Source organism: Quercus robur, chromosome 3 (genome assembly GCF_932294415.1).
Source record: "Quercus robur chromosome 3, dhQueRobu3.1, whole genome shotgun sequence".
In the NCBI taxonomy this organism is placed as follows: domain Eukaryota; kingdom Viridiplantae; phylum Streptophyta; class Magnoliopsida; order Fagales; family Fagaceae; genus Quercus; species Quercus robur.
This window is the reverse complement of record NC_065536.1, coordinates 57,510,278-57,528,795: the sequence shown is the minus strand read 5'-3', so window position 1 is coordinate 57,528,795 and position 18,518 is coordinate 57,510,278. Positions and strand designations below refer to the sequence as shown.

The window sequence follows — 18,518 nt, the reverse complement described above, 5'->3', positions numbered from 1 at the left end:
CAAGAAGAAAACCAAACTAGTGGAAGTTTTCGATCTTCAATTTAAGGACTGACACAATCCTTTAATGGAAATGGTTTCAAATTTTCAATGACAGGTCACAAGACTCAAGACCAACATGGCCTTCATATAGGGGCTATGCAAGATTCAACACTAGTGTCGTATGTACTATGTAGTATGGATTCCTTCTTGTTGTTAGCCCCTTCTCCCTTAAGTGGACCAAGGCGTGAGCTCTCTGGAGTAAGAGTCAAGACATGGCGAAGCTCATGGGTCCATTTGAATAGTTATATTGCACTGAGTGAATGAACCCATTGAAGTAGAGTCTAAGCTACGGGTGGAGTATGCTTTGGTTTGGAGGTTTATTGGGAACTTCAAATGGTTTAACTTGCCACTTTGCGTGGAAGTTTCAAAAGGGTACAAGTAGCAAGTTTTATTGGGAACTTCAAATGGTTTAAGGAGTTGTTTGGACTTTGGATGCTTCAAAGAAAATATACTTAAAAATTATTTTTGTGATTAGAAAAACCAATCCATAAATATTATATTTTATTGAAATTTATGTGAGGAAATACTCAATTTATGGGAGGGACTACTTCATTCATACTTATTGACTTATTGTTTTTTAGTTCATTTAATGATGATGATTGTTTTCTATTATTATGTGCAGATACTAAATTAGTTTATATGCAAAATTCAAATCCTAGTCAAGGATATATTATAATTTGGGTTTCTCACTTTGCTAGGGTTAGGGCATCCTAGCCGCCTGTAGAATTATGTCCTTAGCTTAGTCTAGGTTTTTTTGTTCCCATCAACCCTTGGATCGGTTTGATAGGACAGTGGTGTTTGTCTCAATGTAGTATTCTTGTCTAAGTGTGTTGTTCTCGGTTTCATCTCATGGCTAGTTTTGATGATTTATGGTCTCATTTTTATCTCATAGAAGAAGAGCAAGGTGGTGCGGAGGTTCCACTAAAGGAAGTTGCAGTGATTCATCATTTGGCAGGGAAATTTTTTACAAAAAGAGTTGTGAACGTGGATGTAGTTGCACAGACCTTCAAACCTTTGTGGAGAGCGATAGGTGAACTTAAGATTTGAGATATTGGTGTGAACATTCTATTTTTTGAGTTTGAAGATTTGCTGGACCTTGAACGGGTGCTAGAATTTGAGCCTTGGTCCTATAAACAAAATTTGGTGGTGTTTCAGTGAGTGGAGGTTGTTGAATTGGTTCCCTATTTGGATTACTCCCATGCCTCTTTTTGGGTGCAATTCCACAATGTGGCCGATGTTAAGGAAAAAATTTTCATGTCACATGGCTTTATTTCATTGGCAACCTACACCACATTAACATTATCATGGATTTTGGAAAAATCTATTTGAAAGCCCAAACGAACCCATATTTACACAAAATGATGCCAAAGCTCACGGCCCAAAACCCATGGTAGTATTATCTCATCAAAGCCTATGGTTCAAACTCATGGCACATCATTTCATTTTTGGCTCGTGATCCAAGCTTATGGGTCTCATCAGGGGATTTTTAGGAATCGTGGTTTGGAGGGCCAAAAAGTATATTTAGTAAAACTCCAGCAGTTTAAAGTTGATAAAGAAAACATATTGTTTGGCATGTCTTTCCCAATTCCCTGAACTATAACAAGTCAGTGTGTAATATGTAACATCTAGTAAGCCTCTCATATCATATAACACTTAAAATAATAGAACTCCCCATTGCTCTTTACCTAAAACTTAATATTCATCATATAATCTAATTATATTATTTCATATAATTTATATTATTATTTTCATCATTCCCACACACATGCCTAAACCTTATTGGCTATCTCTAAATATAAAAAATCTATTTAATATCTCATCCAACATTAAATGTCCTCCTTGCTCTCCAAGATTTGGTTACAATACAAAGAGAGCATAATTATATCTTTAAAACTTCATCAAATATCAACCAATGAGTCTATTACTTACCAAAATTATATTGTAATAAAACCATGGACTAAACATATAATTTTTCAAAAGGGAAAACTTAGCCAAAAGTACAAGCAACTACTCCAACAGAAGTTGTGATAGCTCTAACAGAAGCTGCAGTAGCTCCAATAGAAATAGCAACAGCTCCAGCAGAAGCTACAGTAACTCTAGTAGCAACTGCAATAGCTACAACTGCAGCTTTGGCAATTGACCCATGTCCAAAGTGACATCATCAACCCTTTAATGCCCATTCCCAGCAATTTGTTGTCATACTCAAAGAAGCAAATATCCTATAAAAGAATTCCTACCATTTTAAGCTAAGATCTTTAGCCTCCAATTGCAGTACCAGAAATAAGAAGATCTCGTAAAAGTTAACTTACCATTTTTAGCCAAACCCATAAATTTAATGCAAAATATTTTCTACAGCAAAAGACCTCACACAGTTGACATCATCTAGCTGTGTTAGGACAGCTACTGTTGTAAAGCTGTCAGTTGTAGCAGCTATTGCTGCGTCAACTGCTATATAGCTAACTTTCTTCTTTTGGCTAAAAACCAAAAACTCATTAATAAAATCACTTACTTTGTCAAAGACTTTACCTTATTTGCTAAATTTCCCATCAACTAATTCTAATCTAATTACATATTTGGCTCTATATAAAGAGGACCAAGCCACACAATAACACACCCACTATCCATCTTTCTCTCACTCTCTTATTCTGAAACTTCATCATTTTACCCATAAACACATCTTCATCTCCTTCTCCATCTCTCTTAAAAAATCTCTCTTCTTTGAAGGCAACATAACCCATAATATAACACAAAAAACCACTACAATAACAGCTATAATCTCATATATTTACTATATTTAACCTCAATATCTCGTATACTTCCCTATATTCTACAAACACATTCCTCACAAATGTAAGAGACCGCGCCTCTGATCCTTTTTTTAGGATGTTGGGCCAAACCCACGTGAATGGGTGGAGTCATGTTATTACCTCTCAAAATAAAGGCTCGACTAGTTATATTTTCCCCTTTAAATTAAGGGTTTAACAATGGAGTCGCTACTTATTTAATTATTGGAATAAATAAGAAAACCAAAATTGAAAAGTTTTTTATTTTATTAATTTGAAATTGAATTTACATTGATCATAAGAAATTATATGGCTTTGGTCCTAGATACAATTTAAGATAAAGTACATGGTTTTGTTTCCTAGTTACAATTTAGAAATTGAAAATTATAAGGATAAGCATTGGTCTATCAACCCTTGATTTAAATTTGGAGGCTATGTTACAAGGTGGGAAGGTGTTAGGCACCCACCTTGCCCGGTGAAACTGGTCTTTTAGACTATGATAGTTAACATTAAACTGACACAAGACTTATTAATGTTTATGTGTATGTACATGTGTGTTTATGTTTATGTTCATTTATGTTTATGCATGTTTATGTATGTGTGTATGTTTATATATATTTATATTTATAAACATAAACACACATACACATAAACATACATGAACATAAACACAAACAAACATAAACACACATACACATAAACACGTATAAACAAACATAAACATAAACAAAAACAAACAAATATAAACACGCATACATATAAACACACACACACACATAAACATAAATATAAACATATATAAACATAAACACACATACAGACTGAGAAAAATTAAACTCTCATATAGACTGGAAAAAATTGTAAACTAATATCAATCCTCAAACAATTTTGTTAGTTACTTTGGTGTGCTAAATCGAGCCTTTATGTGTGTTTATATTTATATTTAAGTTTATGTGTATGTATGTTTATGCTTATGTGAGTTTATACGTGTTTATGTGGATGTGTGTTTATGTTTATTTATATGTATATTTATGTGTATATATGTTTATGTGTATTTGTATGTGTATATGTATGTGTATGTGTATGTTTATTTTTACGTATGTGTGTGTATGTGTGCTTATATATGTGTATGTGTATGTGTATGTGTGCTTATGTATTTGTATGTGTATGTGTTTATGCGTGCTTATATTTATGTATGTTTATGTGTATGTATATGTGTTTATACGTGCTTATATATGTGTATGTGTATGTATATATGTGCTTATGTATGTGTATGTGTATGTGTATGTGTAGGTCTTTTTGTGTTTTTCAGATTCAAGTGTGATACCCTGATGCAATCGTAATTAATGGTTGAGATTAAAAGTTGAAAAAACAACTTTCAATCTCAACCATTAAATAAAATATATTCAAAGAGAGTTAAAAAGTAAAAAAAAAAAATGTAAAAAAAAATACATACGACAGTACACCTGATCTCAGTTTGTCTTTCTTCTCTCACCATTTTTATTTTCTTCTTTTTTACGTGGTGCTTTATTTTTCTTCCTTTTATTTCTCGTTATACGTCGCATAGGCTGATAGAAGAGGAGCGAGCAAAAACCACATCAAGAAAGGAAATCGAAGATTGTGTTGCCGAGCCAAAGACTATGAAAATCTCTTCCTCTCAACTCAGACGATCATCTTAGGTGAAATTGTGGCTCATGAGACTTCACCAGATTATGGTGTGTGATTTTTTGTTATTTATTTATTTATTTATTTAAGATTATGAAGAAAATAGTTTTTATATTTTGCTTACCCTTTCTATTTTCTAAAAACACTTTTATGGGAAATACACTTTTTTTTTCTTTGCTTTCAGTCTATCATTCTTGCTTGTGGTATGTGTTTTATTAATTTGGATCTAAAATTAGTTCAACAAGATGATTCTTCTTCTAAAATATAATAACAAAACCAATATATATTTTTTTAACAGTGGGTTCACTTTCAGTGTTTTCATTTTGTGATTTTGGTTGTTTTGTGAGTTTTGTGCTTTGATTTCGGTGGGTGTGATTTGATTTGTGATTTGGTAGGCTTTTGGGTTTTTGTTGCAATTTGATTTTGGTTGGGTTTTGGCCGTGGTGGTCGTCGTGATTTGATTTTGGCTGGGTTTCGGCAGTGGTGCGTGGTTGGAGGTGATGAGCTTGAAAAACTCCGGCTATGGAGGTTTAGAAGGAAAGCTTGGTGGTCAGCCATAGAGCACGGTGTGACGTGGGTTAAGGCAGAGAGAGGATGAGAGGGAAACAAGGTCGGCCCTAGACATTTTGGGGCCTAAAGTGAGAACTAAAAATGGGGTCTTTTTTATACTTATATATTAATTAAATTAATGTTTATTTAATATTTTTATATTATGTTTTTCATCATTATTTTCATTTTCTTCTAAATTATTTTGAAGTTCATTATCAAGATTTGTTGTATTGCAAAATTGAACATCAATTTTTTCTAAATTATTTTGGTGAATTTCTTGCTCATTTGTGATATTTTTATCTAAATTTTGTGTTATATTTTGTTTATTACTAATAACAAATTTATCCATTGATCATTTTTTAGACTCAATTAATTTTTATTCTTTTTTTTCTTTTTTAAGTTTTTCATATCCAAATGCATATTTTCTAGTAGACATTTCTAATCAAACAATATATTTATAAAGACTAAAAAAAAAAAAATAACTTTCAAGTGTAGAGCAAATGAGAAATAGAACCCGATTTATCTATACTACAATTTAAGGGGTTACACCTGTTTGGACTAGATTTTTTTTTTGTTCCAAAATACCTCTACAGCCTATGTTTAAGTAGAGACAAGAGTAAAGGATAGTCAGGTAAAAATATATGTTTAACTTGCACTAAAACATTGCCTACAAAATAGGACCACTTTTTTTATGGTTTTCAAATTGCTTTATCCATTTATAAAAAATAAATAAATATATAAAACAAACACACGTTTGTTTGTGAATATATCTGCCATTATAATTGATAAAAATAAAAAATAAAAAACACACACATCTGCCGTTATTGCAAAAAAAAAAAAAAAAAAAAATCAATTACCTTTATTAAAAAAAAGAGAGTCTATTATTCAAACTTCTCTATTTCCCATGTTTCACGTTTTTTTTTTTTTTTTTTTTTTTTAAAAAAAAAAACTCTCATTACCATCTCCATTCTAATTGCATTGTTTAAATTGTTAATGATGTTGATTTCAAGAGTCTGTCATTTCCTCCGCCAATTTGCGAAATCTCTTATACTTTCAAGAGTGCTGGCAAGTTTGATCTCATTCCTATTTCCTATGATATTTGCTTTTGTTCCTTCTACTTTTATGATATAATTTTATGGCGTCTAATTTGATCTAATACGTTTTGCATGCCATTTTGAATGAAAGGATTTTGGCTTCAAATTGGTAGATGAGGATGAATGGGCATTATCACTATTGGGAAACATGTACTAAAAGGTATGTTTGCACGGTTCAATCTATTCAAATTTTCTGTCAAAAATTTTCTTTTACTTTGTTTGGACCAAAAACTCTTGAGAAAGATAATAACATCCTTATTCCATTCACATTGTGGTTTGCAGATATGTGTTTCAACTGAAAGCACTATAAAGCGACCTTGATAGATCGATGACTGATGCCAATCTAGGATTTTAGATTATAGCCAAACGAAAGTGTTAAGATTGCATGAACCCCAAGATTTTATGAAGAAGTTACCAAACTTTTACATTTCCTTTTCTTACTCATGTTTCACATTTGAGCCACTTAATTTTGAATGTGTAATTACATTTGAATCATGGAAAGCAACAATCAAATAATTGAATTATTTTTTGAATGTGTAATTACAATGTACCTATGGTGTTCCCTTCTTTCATTTTTATTTTATTTTATTTTTCAAATGAAGAGGGAAATTATTTATTTGTCAATTCCTAATCTTATATCTATGCTTCTGTTTACCTTTGCATGTTTATTTTGGAAATTTTGACTTCTACATATGTATGGTGGGTGATTTTTTTTTTAATTAAAAAAAAACAAGATTTTATGCTACCGATGTTCTTTAACAAGTTAACTAGGACCCCTCATTCTTCAGGATTCTCCATATGTTACAGGGTAATTTTTGTTAGGAAGTTGGGCCACTTTAACAGAGAGATCTAAAAATGAAGTACATGACAATATTGAACTGTTGCTTTATATTTTTCAATCACAAACCCAGTTTGAACAATCTTCTACATTTTCAAATTCTAATTATATTAAGGTTTTCAAAATTTATCTATTAACATTCACATTAGAAGCAACACAAAATTTGGATGATATATAGGAGCATGTGTGATGAGGCTCTTTTTTATTTTTTGGTTTTAATGTTATAATTTTCTATTTATACCCAGTTGAAGTGTACATGTTTGTCCATTCATATTACACATTTGTGAATGATTGATATTACACATATAACATTTTTTTTTTTTTTGGTTAAATATTTCGTTGGTCACCACATGTATTTTGTAAGTAGTTTTATTGTTATGATTTCATTATGCATTTTCATTATATGCACTATTTATAAGATTTATTCAATGGATCTTTTTTTCCTCCCCCTATAGGTTAATACTAAATTATAGCATCATCTTCCAATTAATAACACGTTGATTAATACATAAACAAAATTGGCAAAAAATGATAATAATTATGGAATACTAGCCTCTGAACACGAGCTCACGCACGTGCTCAGAGGCTCTTCTATTTTTTGAGTAAGGGTTAATTTTGAGCATTTATTATAATTTGAGATTACTTTATTTTCCAATCACAAAAAAAAAATCTAGGGGTGTAATGAAAAAATTATTTCACTTGCTAGATTTTGTGATATTTTTAATTTTTTCATCACACCTTTAGATTTTTTTTGTGATTGGAAAATAAAGTAATCCCAAATTATAATAAATGCTCAAAATTAACCCTTACCCAAAAAATAGAAGAGCCTATGAGCGCGTGCTCAGAAGCCAGTATAAAAAGTATTGTTGTAGTTTCACTAAACAATAACAAATTTTTAGAAATTTCAACTAATTAAGCACAAACATAACAAAAATTTAAGCACAGCCATAACACTGACACAAAACTTATTAATAAGAACCCCCCAAAAAAGAAAAAAAAAACTCTTGAAGGCCCAAACTTAATGCCCAGTCCAGGGAGGGTCCAGCCAGCCATAATGATAAACTGAAAAGTGATAAACAAAGTTACAAAACCAGCCAGGGAGGGCCCAAATCAACAAAGTTATCTTAAGTTCTTAACAAATAGAATGGAGTGCCCTGTGCCCAAATATTTATAATTTTATACCTGATTCCTGAACCTCAGAACCTGATACAGTGAGGTGAGCAGTTGAGACTTGAGAGTGGCGGAGAGCAGAGAATCAGAGAGAGGCTGAGGCGGTCCAGCTGGAGACTGAACAGTGGAGACTGGAGACTAGAGAGAGGCGGAGAGCACAGACTAGAGTGAAAGGTAAAATTTTTAGGGTTTTGAGTGGATTTATTTGTTTTGATTTGTGATTGTTTTGTGGTTAATCTCTTAGACCGGATTTGTAGTTTATCTGTTTGTTTTTTGGTTAATGATCTTGTTTAGAACTAATGTTTAATAGGATTTACCAAAATTTTTGTTTTTTTGGTTAAAAGGATGTGCCAGATTATTTTTGTAATTCATTTGAAACTAATTTTTTTTTTTTTTTTTTTTTTTTTTTCCATCTACTACCCGGTTGGTTCTTTTCTAAAATTTTGGGGCCCCCTTCCACTTGGGGGCCTTAGGCAATTGCCTAACTCGCCTAAGGGAAGGGCCGGCCCTGGCAATGTTTGGAAAGGATCTTGATATCAAAAGTACATTTTTTTATTTTTTATTTTCTAAGGTTCTACTGAAATCTGATTGGTTACTGAAGTAGAACAATTGGGTGGTAGCTGAAAGTAATAGCATTTCAGGTTATTTGACTGATTATAATCAAGATTTGTTGAAAAGGAAGAAAATGAAAGACCTAGATTCCTCTAGGTTTCTAGGATTTAGTTATAGGGTTTGGATGCATAAAAATTCCATAAACTTTAATTATTTCATAAGTTGGCTACAAACTGCTTTAATAACAAAGCTGCTGGAAACCCTTCATGAAAAAACTATTAAAATACCCCCTGACTTCTATAAGAAAAAGAAAAAAGGATAATCTGACAGCAACTCAGATTTAACTTAATGCTCGAATATAACAAACTTCCAGCAATCAAACTAGCTAGATTGATCCCAACTGGGTCTCGTTATCAGGTTAAAGATGCAGCACGATGAGGTCATATGGCAGGTTATCAGGCACAACCACTGCAGTTTCATGTCCAAGTAAGTCTCTCTTTCTTAAGCTCAAAAAACCATTGCTTTTTTCCTTTCCCCATAAATTTGTCAATTTTGTTTTCTGATCCATTTGTTTATAGTGGCTGGCTAGTAATAATGTGGGTTTTGAAACTTGGTTTATTTTGTATGTTTTGTAGAATTACAACTGGAAATTTCTGTAGAAATCCCTATAACGTGACCGGAATTTGTAACCGGAGCTCATGCCCGCTTGCTAATAGTCGCTATGCCACCATTCGTGACCATGATGGTAATTTTCACTTACCCTTCTTCTTGTTCTGTCATTTGTTTTTTTTTTTTTTTTTGGTGATTTTTTTTTTTTTTTATAAATAAGAAAGATGTATATTCAAGAAACTACCCCATGAAAACATAAGGTAGGGCAAAGGGTACAGAGAAAGAAACAAAAAGAAGAATAAAAAGACAAGAAAACAAACGGAAAACAACAAAGAGCTAATTACAAAGGAGAGAACTAAGGAACAAAGGGAGAGAGTCACTAGAGGTGAGTCCCCAAGCCCTAGACCAATCAAAGAGAGAACCACAAAAATAAGCAAGCAATTGGTCATCGGATTTGTCCCTGTCCTCAAAAGTCCGCCAAATTCGCTCCCTCCAAATACACCACATAAGGCACATCGGAGCTGAATTCCAAATGCTAGAAGAGTACTTTCCAAACCAATTCCACCAACCGAAAAGCATATCTGCAACCGATCTAGGCAAGACCCAAGAAATCCCAAAGGATCTAAAAACCAAGCTCCACAACTGATAAGCTTTTTCACAATGGAGAAGCAAATGATTCACCATCTCCCCATTACAACGACACATAATGCACCAGTCAACAAAATCAAAACCTCTACATCGCAGAATGTCCCCTGTAAGAATCTTCTCCCAAGTTGCAGTCCAAACAAAGAAAGAGATGTGCGTAGGAGCCTTAACCTTCCAAATACCTTTCCAAGGAAAGATAATAGGCAAGGGGCTTCGAAGCCTATCGTAGAACGAGCGGATGTTAAAATCTCCTTTCTTCGACAATTTTCATATCATACGGTCACCTTGCTCAGATTGAGGTAAATTAGAAGCCAAGGTGTGAAGGAAATCATCCACATCTCCCATCTCCCAATCATTAGGATCCCTATGTAAAAGAACCTTCCAGCTTCTTCGAGCCTCGGTCCCCAACCGTTCGAGAGACGAGGCCACAGAAGCCTCTCTATTAGTGGCAATCCCATACACTACCGGGAAGGATAGGTGGAGTGGTAAGTCCCCACACCACTGATCTGTCCAAAACTTCACTCTATTCCCCACCCCTACCTCAAACCGGATATATTTGCTAAAAACCTCCCAACCTTTTCGGATACTTCTCCATAAACCACATCCATGAACACCCCTACCTAGCTTGGAAGACCATCCCCCCCACTCTTCCCCAAACTTCAAAGCTACAACCCTCCTCCAAAGACGAGTCTCCTCAACCCCAAACCGCCATAACCATTTCCCTAATAAGGCTCTATTAAAAGTAGTTAACTTCCTTATCCCCAAACCTCCATTAGCCTTAGGAGCACACACCTTATCCCACCCCACCAAATGAACCTTCGAATCCCCCCACATGAAGTCCCTCTGGATCTTCTCAATCTTATTAGCCACATGCGAGGGGATAGTAAAAAGAGATAAATAGTAAGTAGGAAGACTAGAGAGCGTACTCTTAAGAAGCGTCAGTCTACCTCCTTTTGACAAATACAACTTCCTATTAATTTTCTCCAAGATAGGATTCCAAATAGAAGGGGACTTATGGGAAGCCCCCAACGGCATACCAAGATAGGTCATAGGCAAAGACCCAATCCGACAACCAAGAATCTCTGCCAAGGTATGAACATTATTAACCTCCCCTATTGGGACCATCTCACTCTTCAAGGCATTAACCTACATATATGTTTTTGAATTGTTATTATATTGATAAGTTTGGGTCACTGAGAAGAAGCAGGTAGAGGAAGAAACTAACCTGTTAAATCCTTAATTTGTTATAGGAATTGAGAAAACAGAAACCTCCACCCAATTGAGCCTAATATGATTTTTTGGATTTGTTGAGTTGAACTTTATTGTTTCCTTTTTCTGTTTCCTTTTTTTTTTTTTTTTTTTTTTTTTTTTTTTTTTTTTTTTTAAATAAATAAATAAATAAGTTGATGAATATGAAAAAAATATGCTATAATGATTTGAGGCTGTCTATATGTGCTGTTAGTATGTGTGTTTGTGGACTGTGTTGTGGTCGCACATCGATTGGTGTGTGTGTGTGTGTATTAATGAACGTCATGTGTGGTGTTTTTATATGGTTGTGTTGGTCTGCTGCAGGAGTCTTCTATCTTTATATGAAAACTATAGAAAGAGCTCATATGCCAAACAAATTGTGGGAGAGAGTTAAGTTGCCCAGAAATTATGAGAAGGCACTTGAGATTATAGACAAACATCTGGTATTGAACACTAGATTGCTTTTGAACTTTTGGATTATTTACATTTGAACTTTTGGATTATTTACTGTGATTTGATTATCAGTTCTGGAAGGGGTTAATTTGACCTCCCCTTTTTGACTTGACAGATGTATTGGCAGAAGACTCTTGTGCACAAAACAAAGCAACGATTGACCAAGATGACTCAAATGCGGATACGCATGAGGAAGCTTGCTTTGAAAACAAGGTTCACTTCTTCTCGTGCTTGCAATTTTTTCCATTTAACTACCAGAAATGTTTACTTTTCTGACAATATTGTTCTATAACATGCTACAAGATTGTCTTTGGTACTCTACTTGGTTTCTTTTGGGAATTTATTTATTTTTGATAAGTAAACCTGTTTATTCCCCCCGCCCCAAAAAAAAAAAAAAAAAAAAACTAGTGGGAAATTATTGAAGTTATAAGGAGCCATTAATAGTTGTGTTTTCTAGAAAAGATGTTACTTAAAAATAAAAAATTTAAAGTGCCGTGTGCTAAAATTTTGAGGTTTGGAGTACTGCAGATCTTCAAATGTTTGGGTCTCACTTTTATACTCGAAGATTACCTCCCCCCCACCCCAAATGAGATTTAGCTCAAATGGCACATCCTCTCCCTATAAGAATGGTTTGGAGATGTGGTCATGGTTTAAAAACCCCTCGTGTAAGTTATGTTAACACTTTGTTTTCCAAAAATTTCAAACAGTAAGAATAAAGTAGTGCACAGGCTTATTCAGATTTGAATACAGTTATCACTAGAACAATTTCTTCTTTCATAAAAAATACTTTATGAATAATTCTTTTGGTAAAAATGTAAGTAGACAGACTATAAGAAAATGGTCATTAATTAGCAGACAGAAGTTAGTTTTGCTTAGTTAGCAAAGATCTAGGCCAGTAGTGCATTATAGGTGTTCAGTAGTTTAATTTGCTCTGGGAATCAGGATGAACTATGTTATTGACCAAACAAGTGACATTGAAATGAGAAAATCTTATTAAAAAAGACATGATACTCTGTATGGTCTCCGGGGTTCCTTGTCATCAAAAAAGTGAGAAAATCTTATTCATGGTGAGATATTTAGTTTGGAAGGCAAAAAGAAATAAGTAAATGTAAAAGGTGAGTTGTCCTGTGCACAGAACTGTGTGTGTGATGTTGAAAGGGATCTAGTTGTAACCTTTCTATGTTAAATAGTGTCCTCTGACATTGGCATGCTTTGTTATGGTGGAAATTGTTTCTGTTGCCTAACAGGGAGAAAATAATGACAACGCCAAGGAAGGAGAAAAAAAGAGAGGCTAGAAGAGAGGAAAAGGCTGAAAAGGCAGCAGCACTGGATAAGGTTATACATGAGCCTCATGCTACTGGTGTGCATCAACTCTGTGTTGTTTTTACAGCTCTCATTAAGACTTTATAGTTTTTCTGCAGAGTATTGAAAAAGAACTGTTAGAACGCCTTCAGAAAGGAGTTTATGGTGACATATACAACTATCCTGTTAAAGAATACAATAAAGTTCTTGATATAGAAGAGGGTCAGGCTGCTAGTGAAGATGAAGATGAGATGGTATGAACTGCCTGATATTATTGTTTTAATTATGAACAATTTGCTTTGGTCATTTATTGAAGGTTCTACTTTTGAGAGAATCAAACCCCTGTATCTTGTTCTTGCAATGAGCAGGAGCCTGAGATAGAATATGTTGAGGGTTATGAAGATCTTGATATAGAAGATGATATAGAAGATTTTGGTGGTCTTGCAATTGCTCGGTCTCGGAGGGACAATGACAATGGTAAAGCTGTCACTAGATACTTTGTGTCAATTATTTTTCTTTTAATAATGTTGAATAAAAATGTTTCTTGATTTTATGCTTGCCCTTGCATGCACATTTTATATATTTACTTACACCAAGTAAGTGTATGGTTGGATGAGCTTATTTTCATTCTCTTATTTTGTTTAAAAGTAAGCTGTGAACATAGCTGTACCTAGAAAACATGAAGCTTTAAAAAGTTGTCCTAGCCAAATAAAAAAATAAGCTGAAACAAGCAGACCCCAAGCAGTTCATTTTTAGTTTACGTGCATATTGAATATTGAAGTTGAAGCATAAATTGTGGGGTTTGGTTTTTACTGGTGTATAAAATAATGGGACAAGAGTACCTGATAGAATTCTGAGATGTGTTTACGTGTGTTTTTCAAATGAAATAAGAAAAATGAGTTTCATGATGCAGTTGGGATGGATAGTGATGATGAAAAGGTTGAACCGGTTGCTGGAAAGAGATTGAGGAAGGAAACTGCCTCAGCTTCGAGAAAGCTTGAGAAAGATGGACATGATGGCAAATCGAAGAAGAGAGCAAGGGTGCTTGTTGAGGTAATGATAGATGACATTTTTGTTTTTTACCGGCTTGTTATATTGTCATTGATATGCAATCCTTTCATTCATATAAAGACTGTTCCTAGAGTATGGGGATTCTCATTTTATAAAGAACTTAAGAGCCCTTCATCATTTTTTTTTTTTTTTGAGGAACTGGTAAGAAAGAGCCCTTCATCATTTTGATATGCAAAAACACAGATTTTTCGTTGATTTTGGAGTAGAAATCTTTCACTGGAAACTGTAGCACTATTACTTAAAACTATGGTGATTGTGCAGGCATGATATATGCAACTAATGATCATAAGATTGTTGCCCTAGGATGTTACTCTGTTAATCGGATTCTCATGTACTTGGGGTCAGCTAGATGGCTTATATTCAGTCACTTTAGGGAGAATGATATCTTCCATTAAACAATGGGCAATATCAGCTTTTTCCTTCATTCCACCCTTTCTTTTTAGAGAAGGGGGGAATATTGAATTCCATATGAGGCTATCAGAGCATTTTGATGGACATTTCTTTGAGGCAATTATCGGAGAGTTCTTAACGGAGATTTTATAAAAAAAATAGTTACTGCTCTATAATTGAGTGTCTAGAACAGGGAAATTTTTTAGGTACTCCTAGAGTACAAAGACATGGGAACCCCTCTCACATGAATGGTGGATCGGGATCCCATCATGATATTTCTTAGTGGGACCTATTATTATGTGAGAAGAGGGAATGCCATGTCTTTGTACCCCCAGAGTATTGAATAATTACTCTTATAGCCACATGTGAAGGTGAGAAGTTTTTTGGCAATTGCACTAAAACATTGGATTGTTGTTTCTGTTGAAATCCCATTTGAGTTGGTCAATAGATACCCTGAACATCGAACAGCATCAATCATCTTATTTGCACCTAGGTTCCCTTGCAATTTATAGTTTGGGTATATCAAAATGGATGCAATATTCTTGTGAACTTTGGGGGCATCCCCTTAACCTCTTACTAAATTTTCAGAATAAAAAAAAAAAAGGGAAATAATTGATCAAAAGTGGATACAGTGAAGCGAGCTAATGGTATCTTACCACATTTTCTTGATGATTATCTGAACTATTAGCTTCACTATTCACTCACATAATTTTATTAGAGCACCCACAGCAAATGTGGGATATGTGCCAAATGCTAAATATTTGGCACACATCCCACACCAAACACCATTTGACCCCATTTATCAGATGTGCCATATCTCATATTTTTTGCAACATGCTACAGTAGAGTCACAAATTTGCCACGGTACAGAACATGTGTGGCATATGATTTATTCTTTTTTTATTCCTCTCTCTCTCATCTCTCCGTCAGTCTCACCTAGTAAACCCCAATCCTCTCCTCTCAAACGCACTGCTCTTCCATGCCGACGCCGACGATCACTTCCACGCTGACGCCGACGCCGACGCCGACGCCGATGCCGATCTCTCTCTAGCAATGGTTTTTTTTTTTTTTTGGCTCTGGTTTGATGGATTCGGATAGGCTAGGCTATGGGTCGGTGTGGGAGTAATATCGCTGTGGGTCTGTTGTGTGGGTCGGCAATGACGATGACGATGATGAAGATGGTGGGTTCGGAGTCTGGGTTGACTTGGATTATGAAGGTTTTGGGTTTGGAAGTGGGTGTGGGTGAGGGTGTGGAGGCGGTGGGTTTGTCGGGGTTTTTGGTTGAGGTGGTGGTGGTGGTGGTGGTGGGGCTTCCGATTTGGTGCTGGTGGGCTATGGGTTGTGGGTCAAGGTTTTGGGTCGGCGGCATTGTGGTACGAGGTTGGTTGCGGCAGCGTTGTGGGTTTTGGTCCAGTGGTTACTTGTTTGTTTGTTGATGGGTTGGTTGGGTTGGGGTTTTGGGTCGGTGATTGGTTGAGGCAGTTGATGGGTGGCGGAGGATTTGGCTGGGGTTTGGCTGGATTTGTTTGGGTTGGGGTTTGGCTGGGATTTGTTTGGGTCGTGAAGGATTTGGCTGGGATTTGATGGGTTGTTTGGGTTAGGGTTATGGTTGTTTGTTGTGGAATTTGGCTGGATTTGTTTGGCTTTGCTTTGAGTTGTGTTTTTGGTTGTGGAGGATGTGGTGGTTGTGTGGTGGTGGCTGTTGGTTGTTGGCAGTAGTGTGATGGCTGTTGATTGTGTTGATGAGTTGTAAATATTATTTTAATGTGTAATAAATATTATTTTAATGTGTAGTAAATATTATTTTAATGTATAAAATTGAATGATAAAACATCTGATAAATGGGATGTTGTAAAATGATGTGGTAAAATAATAAAGTAGGTCTTTGGTGTGGTAAAATGGCATAATTTTTGCAACAGTTGCTACGGATGCTTTTACAAATAATTTGGCTCTTGCATGCCTCTCTACTTTTGTAAATTGTCAGTAGCTACATTGATTTCAGGGCCCAAAATATTTCAATTGCTTCCTTTACTTGTCAGGTTGAGCATGGAGACGCTGATGAAAGAGAAAAGGTTATCCACTGAGAGCTTGTAGCATATTGCTTCACTTGTTTGACCCGTAAACCAGGAATGGAAGAAATATCCTTGTTAGGGGGGATGTAGAGTATGTTTCAAAGCTCCGTGGGCAAAGAGGGAATCACCAAAGGAGATAAAAATTTTGATAGCTCATGAGTCATGATTGTAGTTGAAAGTGTTTTTTTTTTTTTTTTTTTTAATACGATGGTAGCTTTTCTTTATTTTATGTAGTTTTCTTTTAGCTTTTAATTGTCTTCCTTATTTTTGGGATAAGGGGCTGTACAATAGTAGCTTTCTCGAATCTTTTTGTTCTCAGATATTTTTGTTTATGTTGCTGCTGCTAAGAAATGAATGAATCTTGTTCTTGCACTTGTGTTATGGGAATTAGCTATCAATGGTTGCTTTTAAATGAGATTGAGGCCGTTGAAACTGAGTTATTAGACGGACTTTGTTTAGTTAAACTTTTGTATCATTATTGAAAACTGAACCATTTTTGTGCTTGTTTTCTTCCCAAAATTGTAGCAATATTCTTAGTACAACCCATGCGCCTATACCACTAAGTGCAAGTTCTATATCTACAGGGGGACATGCTCCATATTTGGTAATTACTAATTGAGATCTTGCACAATGTGCGTACAATTTATTATTATTTACTAGCCTTATTGCATGCACTTTGTGTGTGCATGAGGCTCTTTCTTCTTCTTCTGTTTTTTTTTTGTGAGGTTTAGTATCATAAATTTCTATTCATCACAATTTGAGATTTAAGTGTATGTTTGATCATGTTACGCATTTGATAATTATTGATACAACATAGTGTTATGAGGCTAACTTCAAAAAATGAACAACGAAAGAAAAATTGAAATTATATTTTTGTGTGCATGTGTTCATTTTTTAAGCTAGCCTTATAACACTACGGTGTATCAGTAATTCTCAAATGCATAATATAATTGAACATACACTTAAATCTGAAATTGTGATAAATAGAAATTTATGATACTAAACCCCCCTCCCCCAAAAAAAAAAGAGCATCATGAACATGCGAAGCGCGTGCAATGAGGCTAGTATTCCATAAATTTCATCCATTCAATGTGCTGTTTCTAATGTGAATGTTGATTGATTAGTTTTTTGTCCATAAATAATATGCCTTTGCATTTACGGCTTGGACAATATGGAACCAGCGGAATAATGTCAAGTTGCAGTTACAAGCCAAATTGCTTCATCAGGTGGCTGAACAATCAAAAGCAGTGATGACAGAGTGCCATACCAATTTGCATGTAACTGAAACCCAGCCGAGACAGGGGAGGGAAGAGGTGGAAATAGATGGCAGACTCCGCCACTGGGATTCGTCAAGATAAATTTCGATGGTGCCGTATTCAAAGATGCTAATATGTCTGGCGTTGGAGTGGTTATCAGGGATAATAATGGCTCAGTTTTGGCCTCTTGCTCGAAAAAAATTCCCCAGGCTTACAAGCCCGATGAGATTGATACATTGGCAGCGATGATAGCTCTCTCATTTGCGCATGAACTGGGTTTCAGACGTGCCATATTGGAAGGTGATTCACTTGGGTTTATTCATGCTTTAAAGTCAGAGGTGCACTCCTTAGCCCCGCTAGGTCTGTTGATAGAGGATGTGAAGGTGCTTTCCAAAAATTTTGAAAGGTTGTTTTATTCTCACACTAAGAGAAACGGCAATTCTATAGCTCATAGTCTAGCTAAATATGCTATACACATATCAAATTTTCTAGTGTGAATGGAAGATGTCTCACTACAACTATTTCCTGTTTTACAATCTGATTTGGTTGATTTACATTAATAAAATTTCACAGGGTCACACTCAAAAAAAAAAAAAAAAAGATTTCATCACACAGTTCAATTAATTTCTGTGTTTGGCACACGCGTAAACTTCATTAGAAAACACATAAACCCCAAATTAAAATTAATGAAAATTTCAACATTTAAAGAAATAGAAAAAAAAAAAAAAGGCTCTACACTTCTGGAGCATCTACGACAAATATTAGACATGAAAAACATTTCA

At 34.8% G+C, this 18,518-nt stretch overlaps 1 protein-coding gene across 1 annotated transcript; it reads left to right on the top strand.

Annotated features, from left to right (window-relative positions):
- Positions 1 to 8,133: 8,133 nt before the first annotated feature.
- Positions 8,134 to 16,852, top strand: LOC126718531 (uncharacterized). Its single transcript, XM_050420789.1, has 10 exons — positions 8,134 to 8,312; positions 9,108 to 9,176; positions 9,326 to 9,435; positions 11,517 to 11,635; positions 11,761 to 11,858; positions 12,893 to 12,980; positions 13,067 to 13,201; positions 13,316 to 13,424; positions 13,861 to 14,000; positions 16,448 to 16,852. The coding sequence occupies exons 2-10, from the start codon at positions 9,115 to 9,117 to the stop codon at positions 16,490 to 16,492; spliced, it is 906 nt and encodes a 301-aa protein (XP_050276746.1). The 5' UTR covers positions 8,134 to 8,312; positions 9,108 to 9,114; the 3' UTR covers positions 16,493 to 16,852.
- The last annotated feature ends 1,666 nt before the right edge of the window (positions 16,853 to 18,518 follow it).

Excerpts from the sequence above, each read along its gene's own strand:
- LOC126718531 (XM_050420789.1), top strand. The coding sequence starts at position 9,115 with ATGCAGCACGATGAGGTCATATGGCAGGTTATCAGGCACAACCACTGC. Across the intron at positions 11,636-11,760 it reads AGATTATAGACAAACATCTG|ATGTATTGGCAGAAGACTCT; the intron begins GTATTGAACACT and ends TTGACTTGACAG. Across the intron at positions 12,981-13,066 it reads AGGCAGCAGCACTGGATAAG|AGTATTGAAAAAGAACTGTT; the intron begins GTTATACATGAG and ends GTTTTTCTGCAG.